The sequence below is a fragment of the Pholis gunnellus genome, assembly GCF_910591455.1.
Source record: "Pholis gunnellus genome assembly, chromosome: 5".
Taxonomy (NCBI): Eukaryota; Metazoa; Chordata; class Actinopteri; order Perciformes; family Pholidae; genus Pholis; species Pholis gunnellus.
In genome coordinates this window covers 5,787,510-5,800,929 of record NC_136531.1, presented here as the reverse complement: position 1 = coordinate 5,800,929, position 13,420 = coordinate 5,787,510, and the positions used below count along the sequence as shown (strand labels likewise).

Genomic DNA, 13,420 nt, shown 5'->3' with positions numbered 1-13,420 from the left:
ACCGTTTTTGATACTCGATGCTGCGGACATGATTCAAACTGTACTAAAACATCTTAGGTACAACGTCAAGCCTCCCTGTGGTTGTGTATGTTTTTAAGCCTGTGTGTGTTTTCCTTACCGCTCCCAAAATGCCCGGCTCTCCTTTCTCTCCTTTTTCTGGAATGTTCTAATGAGAGGAGAAGAATATTGACATATGAACAACGTTAAAGTAGATGAATAAGAGGCACAGATGGGAAGTTTTACATTGTCTACACAGGATTCATTTATGTACAACTTCCCAAGATCTTGGTGTTAGATGGTTCGGACGGTACCTGTGTGTTAATAGAGTACTCCCGTTCCCTCTCGGCCGGCCCGTAGCGCTCGTCGTATTCCTCCTCGTACTCGTACTCGTTCACGTGGTAGAGATTTGATGTGTTGTCGTAGTCTTCATACTCTATGATCTGTCCAACAAACATACGCAGAGACAAAGCGTGAGGGCCAGAAAGGAAAAAAACACAGAAGAAGACAAGCTCAGAGTCTCACCTCATACTCTGTGACATTAGGACCTGCTGTCACAGTGATGTCTTCGTAGAGGTCACTGTAGTCAAACTCCTCAAACTCCTCCACCACATGTTTCTTAGGTACTCTCTCCACCTGAAGACAATAAAGGAAACAGAGATGATGCACGAGATAAGCATGTGTGTTTATAGATACACAGAACATTGAAATGGATTCACTTGTTATCGCTAATACGGCCGACGTACTGTCTTTCAGAGACTGTAGATCCATTTGAGAGACAGAGTGAAGGTATCATCATATGGTGTCATATGAAACTAGACAGCCTAAAGAAATCCACTGCTACCAACCGTGTCAGGCTAGCTTTTTGTAAAGTATAACCAAATAAAGGCTAAATTGGGCTAAAGGAAAAACTGACCTGGCCTTTTTCAAAGGTGTCCCTTGACTTCTCACCTCAAGATCATTTTTATCACTTTACGTTCATCCCATGCAGTTTGGGGCAAAAAACATTCACATTTTTCTTTTTGTTACAAATGTGTTATCTTCACCTATTTTAAATTGAGGTTAATATAAATGATCAAATGAACAGTTTTAGGATCTAGAGGATGCCTATTAAGTTATCAGATTCCTCTAGTAGTCCTGCCTGGCTGAGTGCTTGTGACATGAAAGATGTCACAAAGAAGCCAAGAAATACATGACACAGCTACAGGTCAGTCTTTTCATTTTAGCTCCTTCAGGAAAGCCTGTTTAACGGCGTGACGGCTTCATCGGAGTGTCATCGGACTACACGTATCTATCCGCTGGCCGATTGCATTTCTGCTGGTGTAACAATAAAACAACCGAATAAAACAACCGAACACAATAAACCAGTTGAGTCCTGAGCTGTAGACCATAGATCAAACAGCTGCATCATGGAAGTAGATTTGAAACCGTTCCCAGGAGAAGAACCTGGCAAAGTATGAAGAGTGGAGGATAAAAGAGAGAGTCAGATGCCAGTACACACTACTAGGATGATGTACTACTTTAGCTAAAAATGGAAGTATCGTACAGACGGAAGAAAACAGCTCAGGCGCCTGAGTGATGCTTCTCAAAGTGAAACTAGTAGTAATACATTCGTGTGCTGAATATCTGACTCTTCGTGCCACGAATGCTTCTTCACAGCCCACAGTGATCTTTGAATTTATGTTACCTGGAGGATTTTCTCCCGAGAATATCTGACGGAAAAAGAATGAAACCATTTGTCATTTTTTTGTCAGATCAGCTGTCTAAACTGTCCATAAATACTTGTAATAGTTTCTCCTCTTACAAATGAAACCTTGGGGGGCTCCTTTGCTTTCAAAACGACAAGTCTGGATTTACAACATCCAACACCTGAGATGCCTCGGAGCGTGCGTTATGTGTGGAATGGGCCAGGTACGCTGAAAGACTTTAGGGGGGTCCACACATGTGGTTCAACTCTCTCTCTCTCTCTCTCTCTCTCTCTCTCTCTCTCTCTCTCTCTCTCTCTCTCTCTCTCTCTCTCTCTCTCTGTCTTTTTCGGCCTTCTGTGATTGGCTGTGAGAAGTGGGCTCACCTCCTCCGCCTCTGCTAATATCCCGTTGTAGGGCAAAGGGGCGTCACAGTCCGGGATGTAGTCCTCACAGTACGTCTCTGCTGCTCTGGGGTCATCGACAATCAGCAGCTGCTGGATGTCTCCCTGTGTCACAACAACACACACACACACACACACATAAAACTGAGCTGTGGCTCTACGACAGTGAAACCAGATCAGGAATGCACATTATGTCACTGCTGCTCACTGTACAATGTGTCATCGATTAGGGACAGAAGGGACATGCCAGAGCGCAGAGCAACAACGTAACGCACAGCAGACCGGTAGATTCTTTTCTTTAAATATTATGACCTTTATCTTATAAAATCACGTGTAAGCTGCATAAATTAATAGAAAACACAGATGTGTGGGATTTGTTTTGAAAGTGCAGAAAGTTTTGAACATGAGGAGAAATCTTGCTGAAACACTTCATACATAACATCAGATAACTTTAAAAAAAGAAAGAGCCTTATTGTATTGAATTGCCATAATGCTGCCTGCGTTCTGTGTTTTCTGTTTACATATCATAAGACATTTCCACCATGAATTGGTGCATAAAAATTCACCAGAATGCAGGAAAAGAAGTAAATTTCCAGGAGGAGTAGAGCCAGACGCCTCGCTTATCAATATGTGTCCTCAGAAACAATAACTATGACCTTGCATGACGGACATGTAATACGCATCTGTCTCCCATGTCTTCATCTTCGACTGTATGTGTTCATTTAGTCAGATCAAAGTGGCTTAACTGTCTGCTTTTTATCGTTGCTCTGCAGTTAATCGTCCCCAGAGCTTCAGTCTCAAGTGGTGCACGTTCAGTCCACAGACAGACCAAAACTCTTTCTCCGTTTCAGCTCACACATCCACACACACACACACATGGAGGGGAGTCCAAGCCAAACAAAGGCTGGGAGTTGTTCAGTTAAACAGATGGACCACCTGACACTCGAAAAACAAAGGTCAATGGTCACACTTGGGATCTGCCAAAATGACCTCACACTGCTGAGGACGCAACAGAAACAAAACTCATTAAAGTCTACAAAGACTTTACACAGCTGAAGATTTGGAGGAGATTTTTCAAAGGGCTTATTGTACAAATCTGATGGATTTTGTGGGCTTAAGCAGGACTGTACTAATCACTGCAATAACTATTGATGAGCTAGGGGAATAATTCATATTATAGGCGATCTACAAGCCTTTGCATACGTCTAATTAATCATCTGCAGCTTTGTGAAGTCTGGAGCTGAGGTAAAGGAGCAGTACAACCTCACGACCACTGGAGGGCAGTGTGAGGAGAAAAGCCTTTACGGTTTGTCGTTTGTCACATTTGATGGATAAATCGAACAAGCAGCAACACGCAGAGACGCTTCCTCGACACACATTTTTACAAAAGTCAGATGGGTTTATACCCAAAGGGAGATTGTGTCATCTCCATTCACCTACCCCCCTCCATGTCTTTTACGTAACGCACACACACACACACACACACAGCCACACAGTAAAAGCACACACCTCGAACACGTCTTCGTCCAACAGCCGCGTTCCAAACACGGTGACCCCCTCGGTGCTGACGTGGGGGTCGGGACCTCTGAGCAGGTCCAGGGTGTCCAGTTTCACACAGTCCAGGTAGAGAGTCACAGACTCGCCCTCCACACTGTAGGCCACTCTGTGCCACCTGGCAGGAAAGCAGAGAAGAAGAAAATCACTTACTGTCCTACTTTTGCTGTTCTGAGAAGGTTGTGTGTGAAAACTTGAATGCAGGGAAAACAAAAAAAAGTGTGTGTAGAGTTGCCTGTGTGTGTTTTTGTGTAGTCACCCACTTGCCATCAGCCAGGTTGATCTTTCTAAAGGTGGGGTACAGCTCTGGAGGTGGCTGACCCTCGTGGTTCTCATACAGGAAGACGGGAGAGCGGCCGACCTCCACGCCCAGCTGCTGTGTGCCCTGAGAGACAGAAGGAACGAGGGATGATGGGATGAAATGATGATAGAAAAGGGAGATGTAGTTTTCATGCCAGACAACAAAAAACAAATCTTCAGCTGGTGTATTCAGGTTCTTTACATTCATATATATATATATATATATATATATATATATAGATGGAATATGGCATTTACAGAATAGTTACATACAGTACAAATGTAATATTAACATTTTTTGGCAAATTTAGCAAAAACATATTCCCATTTTGAGGGAAACCTGTGATGCTGACCCCAGCAGGAGTCGTGCAGGGTGCATGGTTAGCATGTTAGTATGGTGGACAAGTTTGCCGAAGTATCTGATTTAAGGAACTACATTCCTGACGGACACAGTCAAAATGGAGAACGTGCCGTAAAGCAGACAGAAAACGCAGTGGTTAAACATTCAGCATGAAGTGTTTGGTGTTTGGTTTTTCAACATCCCGACGTAGCGCGTGTGATGCGTACCTGCGAGTCGTACAGCGAGAGGAGGAAGACCTGTGAGCCTTTTACAGCTCTGACTGTTGTCATCACTGAGAAGTCCACAGGGAATGGCGAATCTGCAGAAAATGCACACACACACACACACATTAGGACGCAGGTTCTCAATGACCAAATATATTCACACCACACACTCGTTTATTTACGAGCTCACGCAGAGTTATAGTACCAGGGAAGAGTTGATTGGTGGGCGCGCTCAGTTGAATCTTCTTGTCGATCTTAAAGGAGAGGTCCGTCTCCTCTCGTCCCTGCCTGCTGGTGCACAGCCCCGACTCCAACGACACGCCCTCCATGTCCTCCGACAGCTCCAGGACCTTCAGGACGTCAATGGGATTGGCTGCAAAGAGACGAGAAGGACTGGTGAGTTCGACCTGCGGTTCCTCATCATCATCATCACCGGGCCAGCGCCTGCGTTTGTCAGGGTATCTTTGCATGCACAGAGATCTGCACTCCAGAAACACACACTGGCAAGCAGTGACTTGTATAAGCCCCTTTCACACATGGACTGAACCCTGGACTTATCTAGGTATTACCCAAAGAGCTGTATGTGAAAACACAAATGTCTGAATCAGTTGGACCGGATATTAAATGGGCTTTACCCTGCCAGCTCCCTAGTGCAAAGTCTGTGCAACGTCCGATTGAGCCCATATGTGAATAGAGCCGGTCATTGTCTGGAGAAGTCACGGCGAACGAGTGGGCGAGTTGATGTCGTTTCTATTATGCGACTGCTGCGAAGCCGGTAGAATACAAACACCGTAGGTTAAAGAAGAAGGGTCAATTAGAAGAAAACGCCAACGGAAAAAACTAACTGAGATTCGGGGACTTCTGTTGGTAAGGGCCGATGCTGGAATTGTCAGACAAATTCAAGGAATGGCAAGAAACTCGGTTGTTTATGACCAAATTACAAACCAGTTACGTGACCGCAGTGTACTTTTGCACCATGTTCTGCCTTCTGCACGCTCTACCCAGGACCCAACTCCAGCCTAAATCGAGTATTTCCAGGAGGTGAGAACGCGTCTGACGTGCACAATCTCTGGCTACATGGGTGAAAGGGCAAGTGCATATGAGAAAATGGCTATTGACATGATCGAACTAAAGCTGCAGAGGCAAAAGAAAATAGAAATATCGGTGCTCCTTAATGAGTTTCTGAGAGAGCCTTTAGTCATCTGCCTTGGACGGCCTTCTGTCCCAACCTCAGATCTACAGAGCACCTGTTAGAGCCCTAAATCCCCACATCAGGACCCTTTGATATGAAAGAAAAAACACATTCACCATCAGACTTAAAACAAGAGATAAGATGCAGTAAAAAGCCAGTAATTGAAAGTCTGTTTAAACTGGCTTCTTTCAGATATTGTTGGACAGATAATTGAATAAAAAAACAGAGTTCCATCATTTTGGCCACTGACAAAACTTCTTCACCAGTCAACCTTTTCCTTTGACTGAGGGAGAGCACACACACAGAGGATCTGATGTCTGTCTGGAAGATGAGCATCACATTGTGTTTGTATGTAACAGAAAGATAATGAGAATCTTCGACCTTTCTTCAAGTAATCTATGTCATTACTATGTCGTTCACTGATTTAAAACGGTGAAATCGTTGACTAAAACTATTTAAGAAGTCCTGTTATACTTCTTTTTAAAGCTGTACCATTAAATATTGTTTACATCACAGTGGCTCAAACACTCTACAGAGCATTTGTAGCCTCTATTAGCTCGTTTTGGAGTTTTCTGACTCAAAACCTTCTCTTGGCAACCTCTCTTCCAGCCGAGCAGAACGACATTTTCAGCTAACAAGCTCTCATAAATCCACGATGCATTTCCCACCAAATAATTTGACTTTGATCAAAATCAAAGATTCTGAGCAACGGCACAAATACACAAACATACCGACAAATTCCTGTGAACGTACACAACTGTTTTTGCGTGATGTTACCCCTGAGACATGTGGGTGATGCCAGCCCTATAATTAAGCTACCTTGTAAACAAACTAATGAAATATTTTTATCAGTCAGACCATGTGCTCTGTGTCTGTCTCTCTCTCTCTATCTTTCTGGGACACATACTTGTTGCAGAAGCTTAGTGTACTCCCATGATTACCCCCATGTTGGCACTGACACATGCATCATCAGTCATTACACAACCAAGACTAATACCACAGGGCAGTAAATAATAAATGTGTTCAGCCTGAGAGCAGACACTCAAAAAAACCCCCAAAAAGAGACATTTCTAAAGATGTGGCCAGAGTCGTAGCATGAGCAGAAATTCATATCGTATGCACATTCTTTTGAACACTGTCGACACAATGTTCACAGACATCTGTGAAATGGACTAAGCGGAAAAACATGGGATGTAAAGAGAGAAAAATGTGCAGCATATTGAAAGTGAAAAGGAAGAGATGGGGGTAAAGAGGGTGAGTGTAGAGCAGGGCCGTCTTTCAATCAGAGGGTCGGTGGTTCAAAGCCTGGCTCTGGCTCCGGCACCGCTAGTTGCAAGTCGATGCGTCCTTGAGCAAGACACTTAACCCCGAAAATTGCTCCCGTAGCTGTGCCTACGGTATGATATCATCTGAAATGTAAGTCGCTTTGGATAAAAGCGTCAGCTAAATGACTGTAATGTAATGCATGCCTCTACTGGTGTGGCTCCTTTCCACACGTATTTCTGGGGCTTACGTAAACTCTCCATCTGCTCTGCACCTTTCAACACACAAGCAGCCACACACACTTACAGGTTGGCATAATGCCTGAGTGCCAGATGTATTTTTTGCCCTTTTATTCTTGTTTGTCCGTCTGCCAGCCTGACTGCTGGCATTCAGTCAGCGTGTAATTATGTCTCTCTGTGTGCAGCAGGGCATCGTATTTATTTACTGATACAACTAAAACTACACTGCTAAAACTTTCTGTCGCTTCACAAGCTGTGAATCGACATTTAGAGGATTATTTGACATTATTATTTCAGGGATTTGTGCTCCGATGGTTCACTGCAGCTTAAAAAAGACAAAGCATGCACCGAGTAACCAGAACAATAGAAATAGTAAAAGGTTTGTTTTATTACTACTACTATTACTGGAACTTTTCTTTTTCTGTATTCTCTGGTACAGTTTGAAGCTACATGTTGTGGCGGTGATGTTTGGACCTACATTATATTAAAAGGTATTTTTATGTGCAGGACTATTTTCCCCGGCATCCAACATTTATGCTAAGCTCCGCTAATCGGCTGCAACTTCATATTGACCATACAGATATGAAAGTGGCATCAACGGCATTCATTTTATTATTAAAAACATAAACAAATGTGTGCCAAGTATCCAACAAAAACTGCAACACAATATTACTATCATTCCAAAATTATTGTTATTTCTTTGCGCTTCTCAGGGGCGAATTCACAGAAGGATTGCACAACTTTTGCTGCCTCTAAACCTGCACGACTAAAACATAAAGACACCGTGTAATTCTCAAAGCACCTGCAAAAAGGCGGTGAAATGCACCTCTAACTGCTCTGGCAAGCAGATAGCGTCTTTGTGCTCCTGTGCTATTTGCATGTATTTAAATGAGGTAATACGCAGATATTTGGTGCAAAATTGTCCCTTTCTATGCAAATGAGCCTCATTGCAAAAACAGTCGCAGCGCTGATAGCCACACATAGTTGCAGTGTAATTATTACTGTTTTCAGAGAGCTGATGGTAACTGGAGCGTATTTCTAAGAGGCGCCACGCCCAGACTTTCCAGCAGTCATGGCAGCAGTGATTGCAGACAGGCAAATGCATCGTCACGCTCAAACTCATTTATTTTAGGATGCAGGGAAAGTTGTGTCATAAAGAAACACATGAGTAAAGCTCCCTTACATGTTTTAATTCATTTTTTAAATGATATCAGAAGCAAACCAGCACTGTGGTGGTAATATTTGTCTGGTCAATTGTTAGCATGTCTAGCTACTAACACTCTTTTCTTAAAGCCATAAACAAGGCTAAAGGGTAGCTCCTGGTGTTCAGACATGTTCGAGCCACGGTTAGATTTAAGGTGACACTGCTCCTGACACTCATAAGCAGTGTGTACAAGAAGAGGGGTTTCAGTCGTACATACCAAGAAATGATCTGACATCAGAATGCAGCAGAGGACAAGACGAGACATGGAAACTCTCTGCTCATCTGTACTTAAAACACATCAGGTGCTGTAGCCCTATGCTGTCCATTCTCAGCATGCACAAGTACAACACAACACCCACATAAAGTGGGCCTGTGCACAAAAACACACGCACACACACACACACTCACAACACACACATATACTGGGCTTTACAGACACAAAGTGATGTTCTGGTCTTCATCGGCTGCTGCTGGTTTCCCGAGGCTGTGGTGTTCGGGGGCGACACGATCAACATGCAGACACATGCAGAGCATGTCAAATGTAAGCCTCAACATAAAGCAGAGCGACCGTAGTTGCTCTGCTTTATGTTGTAAATAAGATAGATAGATAGATAGATAGATAGATAGATAGATAGATAGATAGATAGATAGATAGATAGATAGATAGATAGATAGATAGATAGATAGATAGATAGATAGTAGAGTGCTGACTTTTAGCTTTTAGGGGCGTTGAGGTTGTTTACATTTCTATTTGTTGAACAATTTAGGACACGTAGATATTTTCATACAAAGTTCCTCAATTGTAGGCTGCAGTGTCTGCTGATCATAGTCATTAACTGCAATTTATGACAAGTACTTTACTCATGTTTCTGTTAATGTGTTAAGTTACTTGTTATCCCTAAACATCACTTCAACACTTTTCAAATCCAGTGTGCTGAAGTGGAGAGGACAAAACAAAGATAAATGTACACTGATAAGAATCTTTCTCTACCGATACTGATTCAATCATCTTAGATTTGGTGGGATGGATGAATGGATGGATGAATGGATGAATGGATGGATGGATGAATAGATGGATGGATAAATAGATGGATGGATGGATGGAAGGAGGGATGGATGGATGGATGGATTGATGGATGAAAGGATGAATGGATGAATGGATGGATGAATGGATAAATAGATGGATGGATGGATGGAGGGATGGATGGATGGATGGATGGATGGATAGATGGATGAATGGATGGATGGATGGAGGGATGGAGGGATGGATGGATGGATGGATGGATTGATGGATGAATGGATGAATGGATGGATGGATGAATGGATGGATGAATGGATGGATGGATGGAGGGATGGATGGATGGATGGATGGATGGAGGGATGGAGGGATGGACGATGCAAGTGTTGAACTTACAAACTGCTGGCTGAAGTGACGTGTGAATTGTTTTATTAGGGATCAATATCTGTTTAAAGTTCTACATTTACATAGACGCACAAACAACAAACTTAATGGACACCATATTGGAAAGACTATGGATTTTCTGGAAACCAGATGTGTGTCTGGGTGTGTGTGTGTGTGTGTGTCTGTGTGAATGAAGGCTGAGTAAGTACTATTTTTGTTTACATGTGGTGTTGTATGTGTTTGTGATTAGTTCGTCATTAACTCAGCATTGGCGAAGAATGCAATAACATGCCTTATGCAGAAACAAGAACTAATGTTTAGCCGAGCCTCCTAAACTGCACAGACACACACACACACACACACACACACACACACACACACACACACACACACACACCGGGATTCAGATCCCCCACAGAGGATTTGCCCCAGGTGCCTGTCACTGCAGTCCCTTTGCCTCCTTCTCTGCTGCTTTTCACCAACGTCTCTCTCCAACATCTGACATGACTCTCCTCAGGGACTGACCCAACAAAGAGGGAGATGAAAACCAGAGAGGAGGAAGGGTGAAGCGGGAAGAAGAGGACGGAGGGACCATGTGTTTTCTTTCCTCCCAGTTCAGCTGGCTCTGATCAAAAGAACCACACTGGATAGTCTATCCTGCTGTCTGACACACACACACACACACAAAACAGTCTGTGCACACAGGACACACACACACACACACACATTTACTTAGATGAATCCTTAATATCAGCGGCAGAGAGGGTGAAGAAGAAGCTCGCAGACAGACAGACAGACAGACAGAAATGTGCTCCTTATCTCCTTCTAGGAATCCGAGGCACTCTTGTTGAAATCTCACATCGTCTGCAAGTCTCAACATCTTGTGATCCTCTCTCCTCCTCGTCCAAAAGAACGACGTAAGATCTCACAGACGTTCATACCAACAAAAGTCGACTTCCTCTCCAACACGGATCAAAGACCGCGTCAATATTTGTGAGACACGGGGCTCCAACTCTTCACGGACAGCTTCACATTGCTTTTTATGGCCATGCGCTCTGTTATTGTTGGATGTCGCATCCTACAGTGTATTTTTTTATTTGGGAGAACAAAGAGTGAGCTTCTTTTCTAACAAAAAACTAATTTATAGCACACAGACCTACTGTGTCAAAGTGATCAAAAAATAAAATAATTACATTAAAGTTATCATTCCCATGGCAATATATTCATTTCCAATGACAGTGTATCATCTGTATTTTAATTATAAACTTTTCTGAACATTTCTGTGTACCGCATGACGTGTTTAAGTTAGAAGCCAAGCATTAATCACATCCTCTTTACTTGATCGAACTAAATAATTTATGGGGCGACACATTCCATTCCGTGTCAAATCGAAGTTTATTACATGCAGCGGTGGCTGAAACATCTGGGCAGAAGGGTTTAAGCAACTGTGAGTTTGGCCTCGAGCAAAAGCCAATTATGTGCTGCAAAGACGCATCGCAGAGACACATGACAACATACTTCAAAATCACACCCTGGCAATGCAGTAAAGAATATCTAACGATATTCACAATGAGCATCACCAGTGACGAAAATAACCGTTTGAAGCCGGGGCGTTTTTGTTGACATTACTGAGCAGTCTTCAATGACTACTGGTGCTCTTCTACCTGATATTTTAGCTGCCAACTATTTAACATGTTTTGTACATCTTCAAGCCATTTCAGTCACATATTGCAACATGCTCTCGCTCCCAAGTCGTCAAATACAGCAGAGTGATCAGCGGCCATACGCTTGAAACTACGACGCTCGTGGTACACCTCTAGCAACAGTTTTGCACGTGTCAATTTCCGCTTGTTACGTGCATGTCTTTTCAAAGTAAACTACCGTGTTCACAGGAAACACCTTGGTAAGGTTTAGCACAACATTGTGGTTTAACTCTGTTTGTTACGTAGTAGTTAGCATTGCATTAGCTAAAGTGCGTTAGGTAACACGTTACATCTGCGATGTAAGTTAAGTACGCTACGTAGCCTATATTTCCACGTTGACTTTTGGGTTTCACTCGGAAACAAGACGCGGGTCTCCTGGGTGAAAGTCCTGTGTTTTTTGGACCCAACCGTCCATCCCGACCTCTTCCCTACACGGACTTCTCACTCTTTACACCAACTGACTTCCTACTTTACCCCCACCATATCTACGGCCACGTAGAGGCGTCATCGTTGTACGCATTAGCCGCTGACCAAGGCTGTCTTATTCTGCGAAATGGGATTGAGAACAGGTCGTATCTTTATAGAGACAGTGGTAAACGTGGCTCCAATCATTCTGTTCCCACTGCTTGATCTTGTTGGTTCTTTGAACAAATTGAGATGGTTCTCTGATTGGACTGGGAAACAAAGAACAAATACTTTACACCAGAGTCACTGTATTTGCCGTAAACTGGGACAAATCTGACTTCAATTATAGATTATAGTAAAACTTTGAGGCTGCAGTCAGGATGCTCACAAACATTCTGATGTTTAGATAAGTTTACCTAATGATAGTTAACTATGTTCAACATCTTGGTTTGCTGTGTTGGATTGCAAACATTTGCACTTTAGCATTAAGGTTTATGACTCTACTTCAGTCATAAACCAAAGTGTGGTACCATGAATATCTTTTGGAAATGTCACGTCAGTCCATCCAAATGAGTATTTCAGACCAAAGTGGTGGACGCATCGACTAATGGATCGATTTTCATTTAAATAAATGTCTGTTAAGTCACTATCTATTGCTGAATGAGGTAACACAATGGTTGAGCATTGAGCATCATAATACTTAATTTTTTTTGCAAGGTATTGCAGTGTATTATAGTTTCCATAATTGTAATACATTATAATCTTTGCACTGAGCAGTGAGTGACCAGCAGTTATGAAGTATGATACTTGACCTTATAACACATTATAGAATGCTTTATAATGTGTTATAAAGCATTATGAATATTTATGAGTGCTTATAACTATAGCAATACAGTTCTATATGCAGATGTTAACACATTATACATATGTTTATATGAATTGTAGAAAGTGATAAAGACGCGTACTGTTTTTTCCGATCTCTGCTACATTTCACGGTTGCTACGGCCGAGCAAACAGAGCAAAGAGAGTTGACTACAGATGATGGAACTAAACTGACTGACGTCACAAAGGGGACAATATTTGGATCTGGAGGAAGTGAAATCCCAAAACACACCCGCAATTGTAGCTCATCGCCAAAGACAACGAAACAGAGGTGTTCAAGAGTGTAAATTTAAAGAATGTTGAGCAAAATGTAAGCCCCAGCTCACAACACACATACTACATTTTCCATCCAAACACATTTGGCTCCCTAAAATGACTCACTCTGAACTTAAACATTGTAGCCGCTGAGACTTAAATGACAAAGCACCCAAATGCACAAAGGCCTGAGTACTTTTGGTGCTCGAATCTCTTTGTATTATCAGTTTGTCGCTTCTGCTCAGTTCTGTCTGTTGTGAGGAACGACTCCAGACAATTCATAGTGCTCTCACTGACCTAAAGACCTAATTTAAACAATTCTTCTCAAACTGCCAGCTTCAAAGTTCACATTAATCACTGCACAGAAACGT

The 13,420-nt window shown here is 42.7% G+C and overlaps 1 protein-coding gene across 1 annotated transcript in view; it reads right to left on the bottom strand.

The window, feature by feature from the left end:
* The window catches only part of LOC306696335 (uncharacterized protein), a gene marked incomplete at its 5' end in the record, with an annotated part of 25,503 nt that extends 20,529 nt beyond the window's left edge, over positions 1-4,974 (bottom strand). Inside the window, 8 exons of the mRNA XM_079159920.1 lie at positions 119-166; positions 312-440; positions 523-633; positions 2,069-2,191; positions 3,596-3,758; positions 3,904-4,025; positions 4,508-4,599; positions 4,710-4,974. Coding sequence (XP_079016046.1) covers positions 119-166; positions 312-440; positions 523-633; positions 2,069-2,191; positions 3,596-3,758; positions 3,904-4,025; positions 4,508-4,599; positions 4,710-4,974 — 1,053 coding nt within the window. The remainder of the gene's footprint in view (positions 1-118; positions 167-311; positions 441-522; positions 634-2,068; positions 2,192-3,595; positions 3,759-3,903; positions 4,026-4,507; positions 4,600-4,709) is intronic.
* Positions 4,975-13,420: the final 8,446 nt, after the last annotated feature.